The sequence below is a fragment of the Panthera onca genome, chromosome C1, assembly GCF_046562875.1.
Source record: "Panthera onca isolate mPanOnc1 chromosome C1, mPanOnc1 haplotype 2, whole genome shotgun sequence".
In the NCBI taxonomy this organism is placed as follows: domain Eukaryota; kingdom Metazoa; phylum Chordata; class Mammalia; order Carnivora; family Felidae; genus Panthera; species Panthera onca.
In genome coordinates this window covers 75347337-75364361 of record NC_138346.1, presented here as the reverse complement: position 1 = coordinate 75364361, position 17025 = coordinate 75347337, and the positions used below count along the sequence as shown (strand labels likewise).

The window sequence follows — 17025 nt, the reverse complement described above, 5'->3', positions numbered from 1 at the left end:
TGCACTTTGAATACAAATTTATCCATGTTCAGAGTAATTTTTCTTGTGATTGTCTCTACCCTGGAGAAGTGCCTTTAATGAATTACATACAAATTGTGTAATTTAAGAAGTTAATTTGGTTTTCTGGTTACACAGGACTAAAAACAGCCCTTGTAGAAAGAGATGATTTCTCATCAGGGACCAGCAGCAGAAGCACTAAATTGATCCATGGTGGTGTGAGATATCTTCAGAAGGCTATCATGAAGTTGGATATTGAGCAGGTAATTGTGTATGCTGGTTGTTAAACAAAAAATTGCGACTATGCTTTTTTCTACCCAATTAAATCAGGGTGTTTTGTTGTTGTTGTTGTTGTTTTTTTATGGCTTTTAACATTTCTTCCTGTTGGAAATACCTATTTAGTGTGTATTCTGCTGGAGTATCTTTCAGGAGGGGTGTGTCATTTCTTTCCTGCAGCATCATGTTTATGGGTGATCAGGGGCTTTTTCTACACAGGCATGTCAAAATAGCAGATTTACAAAATCACTTTTGGATATGTTGCCTCTTAACAATTGCGATTGTTTCTTTGTTCTTTCATTTGTTTGTTTTGCCAATGGCTACCAAATTGCTACTTTCTGGGCAGTGTTGTAATACAGGAGTGTTCAACTGATCCTCTTAACTGTAATTGCAATCACACGCTCGTATTGTCACTGACATATTCCTAAGGAGAAGATGTTCTGAGTCATGCTTTTCTTATGTCACACTTTATTGTGTCCAGTCTGCCACCATTTGAAAACTGCCAAGGCAGTGTGGAAGATGACATTTCCCAGAGGGGTAAAAAAAAAAAAATCGGCTGAACTCCCTATCTGCTTCTGGTACATGGAAAACAGAGCAGTGCTAACTTGACATTGTCAGTTTTGAATGTGTCCTCTTTTCTTACGTGTCTCTTCGGCATCATGATGGATGCAAAGAAAAGAGCATAAGACTTAGAATCAGATGACTTGTGATGTGTTCCAGATTATTTATTCCATTTCTATGAGCCTCAGTTTTCTCATTTTTAAGTTAGTGTTATAGTAATGATAATGCTAGCTCTTTAGAGACGCATAACGAGGACGAAAGGAGTAAAGACAAATGCTTTTCTGTAATCTGTGAAATACTGTGCAACTCCTAAGTATTATCTCTGCTTGTGTTAGTGGAGGGAGGAAGGGAATATTTAGCATGAATTTGAACAATCTGTTATTTCTTACATGGGGAAATATTATAGAGGACTGAGAAAGCGGACAATACAGAGAATGCAAGATAAATTGTTACAATAATCCTGTAACTCAAGTCGGGAAAATATCTTACACCTGGGAACTCTGACAGCATGTTTTTCTCCTATGCAAATACAGTTAAGGTTTCTAAAAAATCTTTCAGGTTGACAGCATGATGTATTATTAGAACTTTGATTAGGAGGGAGCGATCCTCACTCAGAGGTAGAGAGGTTTCTGTGTATCAATCAGTTGGCAGGGTGTCTATTTGCCATTTGAAAATATTATGATCTGTTACTGCCAAACTAATTTTCTCTGTTTTGCTTTTCAGTACAGGATGGTAAAAGAAGCCCTTCACGAGCGTGCCAACCTACTAGAAATTGCTCCCCATTTATCAGCTCCGTTGCCTATAATGCTTCCTGTTTACAAGTAAGCCTTTTGATATCACCTATATACTATTTGCTTAATTGAGGTCAATAGAAGAACACAGTTTTAATGGCAATAGTTCCTCAGTGTGTATTTCTTAATGTACTTTTAATTGGTCCTAATCTTTAATCCTTTTCAAACATCTGCCTTTGTTGTGTTTAAAAGTGTGCCTTTTCCTAAATTGCCCCTTTCTGACCCAACTCTAAGGGCTAGATCTTGAAGGCCAAGGCGGTTGTCCTCTATATTTATAATTAGTATTTCTTCCCCCAGTTTACTGAGAGTCTAAAGACGAGCGACTGCATTTGTACCAGGGAACAGAAGAGGGTCATTTGCACACTAAAATGCACAGCTAAAAAGTACCTTGCTGCAAAATCTGAACCTAATATGTACCAACTCCAAGCCTAAACCGTTTTGGCTCATTTTAAATTTCCAAGTTAGCCAAAACCGAAGTTTGGTTCAGAGGTGTCGGATGGTAAGCTATAAAACCCAATTTTCCTGATTTTGTTAGAGCTGGTCCATTAAGTCACCTTAAATTGGAATATAGGTAATATGAGACAGTGGATTATGTAACTGCTAGCCACATGAGGGTTGGGGTGCCTAGAAACAGATTTTATCATTTTCATCCATATTTTGTCATAGATTGCTTAGGACATTTCAAGCCAGTGATTCTCTCCCCTGGTTGCACATTAGAGTCACCCAGACCCCCAACTCTCATCTCTAGACCTGTGAGGCCCCGGTATCTGTATGTATGTTTATGTTTATGTTATGTTTATGAGGCCCAGGTATCTGTATGTATGTTTATGTTCATGAGAATTCTCCCCAGAGAATTCTCATCTGCAGCCAGGTCGAGAAGCACTGCCTTAGGGATGATTCATTTAGAGTCTCACTGATTCATTTTCTTATATAATTCAGCTTGGTTGGTGTCAAAAACAGTTTTGTAGTTCCTCCTGTTTCCTTTGCAGCAAATACACCTCTAGATATACTTTGCTTTTCTTAAATGCAAAGTATATTGTAACTTACGGTGACATTCTAGAATGTTCTACCCTGTGTCTCAAGAAACCTTTCCCCCTATTTATGCTGTAGGTGGTGGCAGCTACCTTATTACTGGGTAGGAATCAAGCTGTATGATCTGGTTGCAGGAAGCAATTGCCTGAAAAGCAGTTATGTCCTCAGCAAATCGAGAGCCCTTGAACATTTCCCAATGCTCCAGAAGGACAAACTGGTAGGAGCAATTGTCTATTATGACGGTATGTGATTTTTCTTTTTACAAGGCACTTCTCTCTTACTCATGACCCTTACAGTATGTTCTTAATGAGATAGTTTCGCATTGTTAATTTTAATGCTGGTCTTCTACAACATACAAACACATATGCATGTGGGCACACACACACACACACACACACACACACACCACTTTGTCTAATATTAGCTGAAAAACTACTCGTGGTGTTTTGATTTTAACATTTTTCAGTTTTTGAGTATTCTTTTTCTTCTTTGATTTCTACTTTGTCTCATGGTTGGTTTGGTTCATTTTCCATCATTATGAATTTGGGCCGCACCCTCATGCCATTTAATTTGTTCCACGTTTGCCAGTGAATACTAGCCTTATGAATATATTATAATGTTGAAAGCAGCTGAATATCTGTTAGGTTTTCTAGATGAAACCTCTATTTTCAAGGGGTTATAAACCTAGAGAAAAATGCCCTCTGGGCTGAAATTGACATGTTTGTATTTTGCACAGGACACAATTCTTGAACGTATAATTTATGTGATGAGGTAGATGAACATTGCATCTGTTAAACCAAAGCCTCAGTTTTTATTGCTTATTTTTTTGTTGTTAAATGTTTTCTAACAGAAACATTATCTAATATCCATTTGCCATGTGTTCCTTGTTCATTCTTTGTGTGTGTGGGTGGGTATGGGTATATGTGAACAATATAATTTTATACACTTTTATTTGAAGGACTTAACCACTTAATATGTCTCCAGATGGACCACAATGCAACACAAAACAAAACAAGAAAAGCCATTTGTGAAATTGTACTATGGTTTTAAAGGGTGTATGGAATCACAGAATAGTCCAGGGATGGATGTCTATTTATAAAATAAATAGCTGGACACAGATAATTGTACACGTTCAAAAAGTCTTGGAAATTTTGTGTCACAAAAGACAGCTTGGGCTCTATAGCTCAGTGGGTTGGTTTTTTTTTTTTAACCCCATTATGTGACCTTTGTATTTCATCTTACATATCTAAACTCTTAGCATGAAGAAATGTTTGTTGTTGTTGTTTTCTGTTCTTTTTGTTTGTATGTTTTCAGGGGACTTTGATATTTACACTTTATATTATAGGATATCCTCAAGCCTACCCCCACCTTTTTTCTTCTTCTCAGTGTTAGATTTCTGAATCAATTTAGCTGTCTGTCATGCTTCATGTATGAATGCAAAATGTATATGTGCAGAGGGGGCAACAGGGACAAACTCAAGAAAATGTCCTAGGAGCAACAATATTGGAAAAATGTTAAGGGTCTTAGACAAACATTAAAAGCTAGAGAATTCACAGTTTACAGTGCCTTCCAGCATCTAAGCACCACGGGGGGTGGGGGGTACTTAACTACTTTTTGGTGCCCTTGTTGAGCCTACATGTTAAAGGACAACCTTAACTGTGAATTTGCTTTCTCTGCATCAGACCCTTAATGCTAATCCATTGTAGTTTAGTGGGTGATTATATTAAAAAGGTTTGGGTCCAGGAGGAGTAAGAAGGCATTCTGCAAATGACATCCTTCCCATCCTGACACGGAAGTGTTTGTGCCCTTTGCCTCTTATTACCCATCCCTCCTGGCTAAACCCTCTCAAATACTTGGTCATTTTCTATACCATGTGATGTATCAAACACTAACTAGTTTTACTTTTTAGCCTGTGCATATCTGAATCTCCTTGAGAGGACTATAAGTGGATGTCACATCTGAATTTGTGGCATCCTGTTTTTCGTTGGTTTGATATTGTTATGATTTTTACAGATTCTTATTGATTCTACATAGAGAAACCAAGGGAAATTTATGTCACATGTGCAGAAGAAACATCATCTAATTAGAAGCAAGAGAAGAATTTCTTTAGTCTAAAATTGGGTTTTAGGGAGCCTGGGTAGCTCAGTCAGTTAAGTGCCTGGGTCTTGATTTCTGCTCAGGTCATGCTCTCATGGTTCGTGAGATTGAGCCCCTGTGTTGAGAAGCCTTCTTGGGATTCTCTCTTTCCCTCCCTTGCACTTTCTGTCACTCTCTCAAAATAAATAAATAAACAAAATAAAATAAAATAAAATATAATAAAATTGGATTTCATACCTTGTTTATAGGTTGCAAAATTATGAGTTCGGCAAGAATTATTGAAAAATATAAAAATTATTATTTAAAATAATTTCAAATTGGTATTTGAAAGTTGACTATAAAAAATCTTAGATCTTGAAGGGATAAAATAATTATATTCTAGTCATTTGAGATTATTTATATTTATATTTATATTTATATTTATATCCTTGTTCTGAAATAATACAGGTCCAGCTATGTCCTGTATTTGAGGTGAGGCAAAACAAGAATGTGCAACAAAGTATTGTTTTATGGTTTCACAACTGTATTCACTGACAGGGCAACTCCTGTTTTACCTAATGGTGTGATGAGCAAATTAAATATCAATGAGGAAGTAAGGCTGAAAGGAGCATATAAGTAAGGGCATTACATGTAGTAAGTATGTGCTCAGAGAAAGGAAGGAATGCCCTATCCCTTGACCAAAAAGGAACATTATCATCCCGTCACCAAAGTATTTCAGAGAGGAAAAGGTACCGGAACATTTACTATTGCAAATGAGGTCTATACATTGTAATTTATAAGGTAAAACTTTCTTAACAAGAAAAAAAAAAAATCTTCTTTATAACTGACCATTATGAGAATGTAATAAGTTACCCAAATAATGTCAAAATGAAATTTGGTCTGCTTGAAATAACTTCTTTTTTTCTTTTTTACTGAAAAATAATTTATTGCAGTGCAATTCACATAACATAAAATTAACCACTTTAAAGTGAGCAGAAATAATAATTTTTGTAACTCCCAACTTGGGAGAATCTTGATTACGAAAAAGTGGCAAAAGTAATTAAATTGAACTTCTCAATGCTACAAGAAGTTAGGCTAACTAAACACTCTTATTAGTAATTCATTATACAGTTATTTCGGCACCAATGAAAAGTAAAATATAACAGTATGAAAATATAGTCAAACCAGTAAACATTGCCATTACCTTAGACCAGTGGCTGAGAAAGTCTTTAAAGTTCCTACAAGGCTGGATGTTAGGGCCTTGAGGTATTCCCTCTGACATACAAAATGTACAAAGATCAACATAGTTTTTCTTAATTATTCGTAGGAATAGTTCATCCTAAATAAATAGTGATGGCCATTGCATTTGATTAAGGCAAAATGTATTCCTCCACAAAAGTCAATACGGGTAATAAAATAAATTCCACATACTTTCAAATGTAGTAATTATAGCGGTTATTATGTGCTTGGCATAGGTATGATCCATTGCCATATTTTGTTGTTAAGTGCTGAAAAACAAACTCACCCATATGGAGGAATAAGTACCATCTTTTTCAGTGCAAAGTAAATGTCAAATTTCTCAGTGAAATTTATATGAAATGAAAGTTGGGATTGGAAGGGACAGATCAGGTTATATTTTCTTCATCTATTCTGTTAGAGAAAACACACAGTCAACTCACTGGTTTTATGACTGAGACATAATCCTGGTGGTTCTTACCTGTTTCTTGCCTTCTGCTACCAGAGAGCCATCGACTGATGCCAGCCATGGTCATTACCTCTAAGAAGGGGGTACCAGGTAGTATGGTGGCTGCTTCAACTCTCCTAAGTCAGCCAGAAGTATTTAAGGCATGACACTCTTGAGCAACTCGGCATGCCATGAGATAGGAATCAGCGCAGGAGGGGGTGCCGGTTTCTTCAGGAACTTATTTTGCCTTCCTCTGTCAACTTTACTTCAGTCTATCTGTTTCCAGAGTATGTTCTTTGCTGCCATTCTAGTTGGACTCCAGTTATCCAATCCAGTGCACAGAACATGAGATATAATTAAAAAATCATTAAATATTTAAAACCATTAAATACAGCCATTAAGCTTCCATAAGATGAGACTGGAGAACAAAATTATGGCTTTAAATTCTTCCTTGTGAGCATCAAGGCACTGACAGAGAGAGATGTCTGTTATTTCATACCCAATGATGCCCTTAAGTATTCCTTATGCACATATGAAAATCGCAACCTACAGGAAATTACATTAGCTTTCCTAATGTAAATAAAAGTTGGTTATATCCATGTTTCAAAGGGGGAATTAAAGCCCAGGTTTCACTAGAATATTCATTTTTATTCCAGCCTAAAACTCAACAGCATACAAATAGATGAATTCAGCTCGTGAGAGAGCAAAGCCAATTTAATCTCTGGCTCCCCTGAGGTAAATGTAGTTCACGGTCCTGCCCCCACCCCAACCTCAGCTATAATCCCTGGCTCCTGGAGGTAAAAATGCACTGAAGTGAGGAAAATTCTGCAGCAGGATATAATGATCCAAAATGACAGGGACAATAATGACAATGAATTTCATGTCTCCCAGTCATGAGCTGGAGATGCTTGACTAGGCTGACTTCTACAATTAAATTGTTACAGGTACAGCAGGAGATGCAGTTAGCTGTGCGCTTTGGGGAACGATGCCTCTGGCAAAAGGCATATTGTGGAATCCAGACTCTTTTGTTAGGAACAAACTATTACTCCTCTAGGCAGGCACCCTCAGTTGTATGCTTAAATAAAAGAAATCCTGGGTTAAAGACAAGTCTTTTAAGGTGTTGATTTTATCTACTTGGAAACCTTAAAAAAAAAAAAATCAATTACCCAATAACACAAAGGTGATTTGTTTCTTCTTTTTTGGTCTTATGCTTTTGTTTTTGTTTTTCCTTTGAGTCCCTGAAACATAAGTCAAACCTAAAGATGGTGCCTTTAATTCTCATTTACCCTATTTGCAAATACAGCTGTTGAGCCTATTGGGTGTTACCAACTTTAATCTGACAGACACATTAATTTCTTCAGAGTAATAGAAATAGGTTGAATAAATAACCAAATAATGGGATTTACAAACAAAATAGAGTCCTGTTCTGTGAGTTTGGGCTATGTGCTCCTTAATATAATCCTTGTAGGGTTGCTCCGATGACCTCTAAAGTTGACGGTGTGAGCCTTCTGGGGCGCACAAGACCATCTACTGGGTGTAGAAGAACATATTAGAACGTCTGCTTGGATATTTTGTTATCAAATGCCTTATAAATGTCTGTTTTTACATATGGTCCAAATGTCTGTAATATGTAAATTCAAGTACTTCTATATATAAATACACTATTGCAGGTATTTAATTTATCAATAAATTACTTACTGGGGCTATATGCTGATGTTTACTTTGGGGAATACTGGACTTAATTTTTCTTCTTTGAACCACTGGGTTAGTAATTTGTCATCATTTTAAGTCTTTGAAAACTGACTAATTTGAATGTTTTCAAGATAGATGTATCAGCTCGAGGAAAAATTCCCCCAGAAGAGGAAACATCACCAAATCCATTCCTTCATTTCTCAAGGTCCAATTTCTGTGAACTTTGAGGGTTCTAAAAACTATCGACAAAAAGGGAGTATTCTCTTGGGAACCTCAACATTATCAAAATTTGGCATGATACATTAAAACTTATTTCTTGCTTTTATTTTTATTTCCATCTTAAAAAAAATATAATAAACTTATTTTAAAATGTAAAGTAGTTGTATTTGCCAATAATTCTCAAGGCTCCTAACCTCTTTTTAAGATTCTTATTATTGTACACACTGAGGTATAACATTATGTAAATATTATGTAAATATTGGTGCATATAAAAGAATATAGTTAACACATATACGTATGTGTATATGTATATGTATATATGTATATATATATATGTATACACATGTATACATATATACATCTCTATCTATATATGTATATGTACACATCTATATGTATATACACATCTATATATACTAAGCTTTCACACCCTTATAGATGTGTAATATATATATATATATATAGAGAGAGAGAGAGAGAGAGAGACAGAGAGAGAGAGAGAGAGAGAGAGAGATGTACACACACACACACACACACACACACACACACCCGGGAATCCACAAGTGACCTTAAAACCAAGAATATTATCAATACATTGAGGCTATTTGTGACTACAAATTGTGAATACACCCCATTTCATCCTCTTGGCTCTTTCCTAGAAATTACTGCTATTATGAATTTTATTATTGGAAGTATTTTTTTTTTTATTATCCTCTGTCATCTTTTTTTGTCTTACGTAAATGTATTTGAAAATAATCTATTGGTTAGTTTTGCTTTTAGCATAAGATGATGTATTATGTAAGTTGATATAAACACTTTGGAAAACAAACACTTCTAATAAAGTTAAGCATACACACACCTTGTGATTCAGTAATTCTGTTACTAAATGTGTGCCCCAGAGAGACTCTGACACATGTCCACAGGGAGATATGTACAGAAAAGTTCACTGAAGCACAGGGTACAATTTCAAAAGGGAAATAATTCAAATATCCATCAAGAGACCAATGAATAAATAGCCTGTGTATTCACATCATGGAGTAAAACAACATTGGAAGTGAATGAACTCAGCTAAACTGAACAACATGGATGAGTCTTAGAAAACTAATGTCGAAAAGGGCATGATAACTCGTCCCACAAATATAAGAATCACAGTCATACTTGAAATCTGCTTTCCAAAGTGTCATAGTGTAGTTGAAACACTCAGCAATATGTAAGTACATGACTTAAGTTTACAAACTTTATTGAGCTTTGAGTCCCACCTTACAAATCTATGAATTTAGGCTTATAAGACCTCATTCACAGTGTGTTTTGAGATCTAAATGAATTAATAAATATAACATAACTTCATAAGTATAAAACATTTAAATATTGCTTTATTTGGGTCGATTTTATGGATATTCTACAATATTCATAGTCTATAATATCCATAAAATTCACCAAATTTCTACTTTTCATGTCATAAAGTGAAGCATCAGTTGTACCAATATCTCTTTATATAAATATAAATATATATATATATATATATATATAAATATATATATATATATATATATATATATATATAAATTTGCAGATTCTTCCAGAAAAAAATTTGCAAAACATTCTTAGGAGAAAGGAAAATTTTATGCAAATAGATATGCACCAGGTGAGTATATAACCTTTGAAATTTAAGGGTTAAAAAGCACAACATTTTAAAAGAACTTACTCTACAATTATCCACCTCTTAGACATTGATCTAAAACATATTTCATATTTCTTCTTGTGCATATGTAGTTTACGCTTACAGGTTAAATAATTTTTATCCTGATTTTCTGTTGCCATCTTTTCCATTGTACTTCTCCTCTTGTTATCTGTGAGTTAGATAAACGAAACTGGCATCATTGCTCATATAGCAGGCATATTATTTTGCCCCTGAATTCTGCCTTTTTGCTATTCAGTGTATCTGGATACCAACCAATGCTAAATGAAGTTTGACATGTACCCCTAAGAAACAAAAGTTATAAATTGTGGCTTCAAAGGAAACCTTGAATAAATAGGACACATTTGTGTCCACCCAGGCTAACATCTAGTATATGTGCTGCCGAAGCGAGCACAACCCAGGCTAACATCTAACATATGCTTTAGCTTCCTGATGATGAGACAGAGCAAAATAGCCCCTAGGAAAGTTTGCAATTGTTTATTGCTCACTTGACCAGCATGTATTAAATACCAAGCTTTCGTCCCCTTATAATTAGTTTTTAAGAAAATCAAAAGCACACAAAAGTAGATTTAATCAGGTGTAGCATACTGAGACAGTAATCATCCCTTTTCTACTTTGTATATACAAGCTTGAAAACAGTGCTAAAATTTATAATAATAGGCTATGTATGCATATAACTTGTTTGAGCAGATAGTTCTGGTGGGTTCATGGTAAGCTATCTGCCCCACACTCTGTTGCCCAACTGACCCTTTGTCTTCTACATGGAAGTATTGTTGACACACAACGTTACATTCGTTTCAAGTGTATCTTAGTTGGCTTTTTTTTTAGAAAAGATGTAGGATCAATGGCAAAAGCTAATGTATCAAAAATCTCCATGCCCTCTTCCTCCCTGTTTACTCGTTCATCCAAAAAATATATATATATATTATATATGTAATATATATAATATATATATGTTATATAAGTTATATAACTTATAATTTATATATAATTTTTCTACGATTTTCCAGACATTATATCTGGCATTAGGGCCAAATGCATTAAAGACAAAAGAGTTCTGAGATTTCAGGTTTTGAGAGAGTTCACTGCATATATGCCAAATATTGTGCCCAACACATGGTTTCCACGGCCAACAGTGTTTTACATTTGTGTAGCAGAGTATGGTTTTCAGAACATTTTTTTTTTTTTTTCTCATAAATGATCTTGGTTGACCCAGCTCAGTTATGTATGCTAGAATGGGATATTATGGTTCCTATTTTGTGGGGGAAAGGGAATCATTGATAAATATCTGGATCAGTATTTTAAATATGTGAGGATGTGAAAGTTTGTTTTGTTTTGTGTATTTGTTTGGAAGAAACAGAAAAGAAAAGAAAAAGAACTTTCCAAAATGAAGATTGATAACATTATGGCTTCTTTTAGCTACCATTAGGTGTTAAGTATGTCACACACTTTAACAAAAAATACAGCCCAGTAGTTCAACAAAGCATACACAGTTTTATTGAGAGAAAGTTCTAACATAATGTAGAAGTAATAAGCATGATAAAATAGACTTCCAGTTTGGACCTTTACAAACTCATGGCTAAACTTCATCTGTACTCTTATATACTCTCCCCTGCCCTCCAGAGAACAAATATTTTTCATCCATGAATATTTTAGTCCGTATCCTTTTGTAAAAAAAAAAAAATATATTGAAGTATAATTGATATACAGTGTTGTATTAGTTTCAGGTGTACAACATATTGATTCAACAATTCTGTATGTTATTCAGTGCTCACCACTGGTAACTGTAGTCACCATCTGTCACATGCAACATAATTATAACATTATTGACTATGTTGCTGTAAGTACAGCATTTCATCTCCATGACTTGTTTCATAACCCCAAGCGTGCACCTCTTAAATCCGTTGTTAAAGACTTAAAAAAAAAAATACAACCACATCTAAAATGTTTTAAAAATAATTTCTTAATATCTGATATCTGTTCATGTTCACATGTTCCCCATAGTCTTATAACTTTAATCGGCTCCTGATTTAAAAATCAACCCATAAAACAAACAAAATCCTAGTTAAGGTTCACGTACGCCAATAAAGAAAGTCCTCTTATAACTAATAGGTTTCCCCTCCATTCCTTTGTTTTCTCCTTCATTTAATGGTACTCCTGTATTTTCTGTACAGGTAGCAGTTAGGCTTGTTCCAATCCTCTGTTGCTGCATAAGAAACAACACCCAAACTTAGTGGCTTAAAATATTAATGGACCCTCTCACAGTTGTGAGGATGGGGAACTCAGCTGGGTGTTTCCCACTTGGGATCCCTCATATAGTTGCAATGAGATGGTCGTTGAGGCAGGAGCACTAAGAGCTTTCTTACTTACACGTCTGGCTCCTGGGCTGAGAAGACTGGTCAGCTGAGAGCTGGCCCAGCATCTCTCTCTCACCGTGGCTTTTCCATGTGGCTAGCTTGGACTTTCTCATGGGGTAGTGACACTTCTTCCGTGGTGACTGGCTTACCGCAATGAGCATACCAAGGGACCAATGCATAAATGCAAGACCCTTCAGACCTAGCCTTGGAATTCACACAGTGTCGCTTCCACCACACGCTGCTATTAAAGTGAATCACAGGGACAGCCCAGATTTAAGGGATAGGACATTACAAAAGTAATAGCATAATTTATTGGGGAGAGGAGAGCCATCTTTAATGACTCGCTACAAAGAAGCTGGATCAAATTGTTTTGTCAAAAATACTTTTTAAGCAGCGGTGTGAATTTCCATGACACGTCTTCCTGCTGCTTCTTTTGTTGTTGTTGTTGTTGTTGTTGTTGTTTAATTCGGTCATTATCATCATTGCCTAGGGTCAATACCAGTATCTTATTAGATACTGGTATTAGAGGGATACCTTATTAGACGTTCAGGGTACTTTTCCAGCTGCCTTTCCAACTTCATTTATTATTATTTGAATTACTTATAATTTCCCTGCCTTACCTCTTTGCCTACCTTGAGGCACATTTTGTATAAAACGTCTATGTTTAATGTGTGTCAATTGATTAGTGATGCCCAGATTCCCTATCTCTGGCCTATGGGCACCTTCTCAAGTTGGCTCCTAAGCTGTTTTAACATGCTGTCAGTGGTCTATGATGACTTCTCTGCCATCTGCTATGACAAGATATTTCAGACTCATCCTGAAGCTTTTCTGCCCTAGACCCCAGGAAGCATAAAGTTTTGAAAAGATGAATTTAAAATGCTTCTCGGACCCACATTTCATGGAATTAAATTTTATACCCATGTTAGCTCTTAGAACAAAATACATCCGTCAGTATGGCCTTAGCCATCAGTAAGCCATATTTTCAAGTTGTTTTTCTTTTGTGAAAGAAAAGTGAAATCTTATTTCCTTTCTTTGGACACCACAAAACAATGGCACATCCATTAGTTTCATCTGCATGGAGAGCTTAAAATTAGGCTGTCTCAAATGCTATCATTATCATTATGTAAAATATGCTCTATTTGTTTAAATTCGCTAAAACCTAGTTCATATCATCTGCTTGTGTTGAATGCCAATCTGTTTGGTCAGGCTAAATGTTCATGTTAATTATAGTCTTTTAAGTAGATGGGACTGTTTGATCCTAAACATGAAATTATATATTTCTCAGTAAAATTTTACTGTTATATTCTTTATATTGATGGGACACTTTAAAATGCTTGGGCACGGAACTAATTACTTGTAGCTTACAGTTAAGATGTAAAAGCTAGGAGGGTTTTCTGCTTTTGCTTTAGAGACATTAGTAAAACATATGCCAAGAAATGTATAGTTCAGTGTGCTATATATTGAAGCTTACAGTAACTGTCCAGTGCAGTTGTCTCGAATAATTCTTCAGAAATACAATCCAATAGATCACATCTGGAAAGAAGCGGGGGGAAGAAATAATCGTCATTGGCACTTGGGGAAATAAAGAGGAAATAAAAAGCTGTAATGATTGGTCTTCAGGAACTGATTTTCCTGCTATTTGATTGCATGACAGTGTAATGTCTCACATGGCTGTTGGCAGAGCCCCTAGATGCCCACTGATCTACCCACTTACCGTGTTTTGTAGCATTCTTTCAAGGGGATCCAAAGTCTTTGCCAACATAAATGTTTAGAAAAAGAAAGAGAAAGAAACAGCAGTCAAGTCCATTTTGGAGCTGTTCTGCACCCAACACACACAGCTTTCTTAGTGTAGTGGAAAGCCAAGCTTATGTCCAGCTTACAAGAAATAGCAGTAATAAAAACGTCTCTGCAATAAAAAAGTCCCACAGTTTAGTTTCAACTGCCAATTCTATAGCCAAGCCCTGGTGACATAATATAGAAAAACTGAAAAAAAAAAAAGTCAATGGTACATAGTTTTTATAAATAAAACTAACACCTTAGTAGATTATATTCTCTGGAACCAAATAGAACACTATATTAGAATGTGAATTTCAAATGGGTTTCATTATTACTATTAATACTTACTCATATCACACTCTATATTAGTAAAGCACCCCTTAGATCATTATATCCGCCCACAGAAAACATGAACCACACAACACCTACTTTTCTTTTTATACTTAGCTCTGCACATTAAACACACACACACACACACACACACACAAACACACACACACACACACACACAACCGACTTCCCATGCAGCTTCTATAACTACTGTTCCTTTACTATCCAAAACCAAAGAGGTATCCTTGCATTCATTGGAAAAGTAGTATATGCAATTTCCTATCCATTCAGAAGAATAAGGCTTTGGGAAGAAAATGATGAAAACACATTAAGCAGGTGAACAACTATCAGATTAAGAACAAAATCGAATAACTTGTACTTTATGTATTTTGTTTTTTGTACTTTATGTCAGAGATGATTAATATATAACTCTCAATTCACTTGGGATAGGTAATCACAAAGCCTCTCAGTAAACCAAAAACTTCATCATATTTTTCAGGAGTTTTAAATCCTTCTACATTTTAACCTGAGAAATACAATAATGAACACACTTGGTGATTCATGCAGGGTTACTTTCCTTCAGAAAAGACAAAGTTTGAAAGATACCTGAGAAGAGGCTTCAGAAAGTTCTCTTGATAATATTCTGTATACAAAACCCTGTGAGCTACCTCAAATCTGTTTTGGTAAAAGAAGAGGTGCAAATACATTATTGTTGAAAAAAGTAATCTGAATAACTCAGGAGAAATTCACTATTTCTACCCCCTTAAAGGAATAAAATAAACCTAAATTCTCTTTTTCAACAGCAGCCTCTGCAAACAGTATGTTAAAAAGTAAGTAATAGTACATGCTAGTTATTAGAAATACATAAAGCAAGATTAATGTATATTTTTATGTTTACCCTCTATCTTCAACTTGCATGTTTCTTTTTTCAATCACATCTTTTGGTAAGACTAGTGTCTTCATGATCCTTAAGCATGAATAAAGAGAGAAAAACATTTCTCCACTGAGTCATGTCTGGTTTCTTTTCAGTAGCAAAAGACCCTATTTAAAAGAAGCTCCGTGTATAAATTATCAATAAGCATACTGAAATATATACTTTAGAATGATATTTAAAACACATAAATACCTAAATGATATTAAATACCTCACTCAGTAGGCTTTGATTCTTTTAATTTGCTACATTTGTTGCTTAATGTAACCTTGGTCTTTCTCCTCACCCCTCCCCAAATGTGAATAGAATTGATTCACCCCCCAAATTTTAATTTAGAAAACACTTACCTACATTCCTCCCCTTTGTGTTATTAAGTGTCTTTTGTTCAGCAAGCCTGTGGCTGTATCTAGGTGCTATTGGGGGCTCTCTGTGTGCTGGGTGGGTCTATGCTTGACCCCCCCCCCCTCCTCTAGTGCTCCCCAAGCAGCAGATTTTGAGTGGGTACTTTTCCCTCATTATTTGTACTTTTCGAGCTACAAGTTTCAGACTATTTCCCTCTCTTTAAAAAAAAAAAAAAAACAAAAAACTTTTCATGTTTTATTTTTGAGAGAGAGACAGAGTGCAAGAGAGGGAGGGGCAGAGAGAGAGGGAGACACAGAATCTGAAGCAGGCTCCAGGCTCTGAGCTGTCATTACAGAGCCTGACGCGGGACTCGAACCCATGAAGAGTGAGGTCATGACCTGAGCCGAAGTTGGACCCTTAACTGACTGAGCCACCTAGGCACCCCAGACTATTTCCCCTCTTAATTCACTTTGAATTTTGGCATTTCAACTATTTTTCACAGATACTGAACTGGAAATTTTAGAAACAGCAGAAAAACCAGATCCTATCAGGTCTTTTATTGAAATTATTCTGCTGGCTGCAGATATTAGAGAGCAATGCTGCCCAGAAACCAGAGGAAACCAAGTCACAGAAATTCCAAGCATAACCATCCAAGTGATTGGAACTTAGAAGGCTATTGAGCAGTAGACAGCTTGCAGGAAGAAAATCTTCCCTAATTTCCACCTCTACCACCTGCATTTGATACAGAAATGTGTTTTGTATCGAATTGGACAGAGTCACACATTAAAACAAGTCGCCATCAAGGTTTTCCGGACTCACACTAAGGGACGGCTCTAGCACTTGGGAAGGGAGGTGTCCGTGTGTGATGGCAGGGCTCTAATAGCACGTGGGACCTGAAGTTGTCCCCAGACCTTCAGATCGCTCCTGTCTCCACAAGAAGGGAGGTCTCTGCTTGCGTCCTTCAGCCACTGAGCAAGGAGTGCTTCCTTCCTGGTCAGTAGGTTTGTGACCGCTCCATGGGTTTGTGATTGCTTTCAGTTTTCTTTGTGTCCAGATCGAACCAGGAGTCCTCTAGAAAATTCCGTACTATCGCAGCACCAAGGAGCACTTGGATTGATTGCGGCGGTCTCTGTAGGTGTGGTTGGTTAATCCACTAAAGGGAAATAAGAGCTGAGCAGTCTGATTTTCCTCCATCAGCTCCCGAGCTATGATATCTTGTGAGGGAATGTTGGAGAATGGCGTGAGAGCAGCAGTTGAATTTG

General features: G+C 36.1%; 1 protein-coding gene across 5 annotated transcripts in view; it reads left to right on the top strand.

Annotated features, from left to right (window-relative positions):
* Nucleotides 1–17025, top strand: part of GPD2 (glycerol-3-phosphate dehydrogenase 2) — a 220863-nt gene that overhangs the window by 149263 nt on the left and 54575 nt on the right. For all 5 annotated transcript variants that reach the window (XM_078451287.2, XM_078451288.2, XM_078451286.2 and 2 more), the window contains exons 4-6: nucleotides 136–260; nucleotides 1558–1655; nucleotides 2736–2899. In XM_078451287.2, the coding sequence (XP_078307413.1) occupies nucleotides 136–260; nucleotides 1558–1655; nucleotides 2736–2899 (387 nt within the window). The remainder of the gene's footprint in view (nucleotides 1–135; nucleotides 261–1557; nucleotides 1656–2735; nucleotides 2900–17025) is intronic.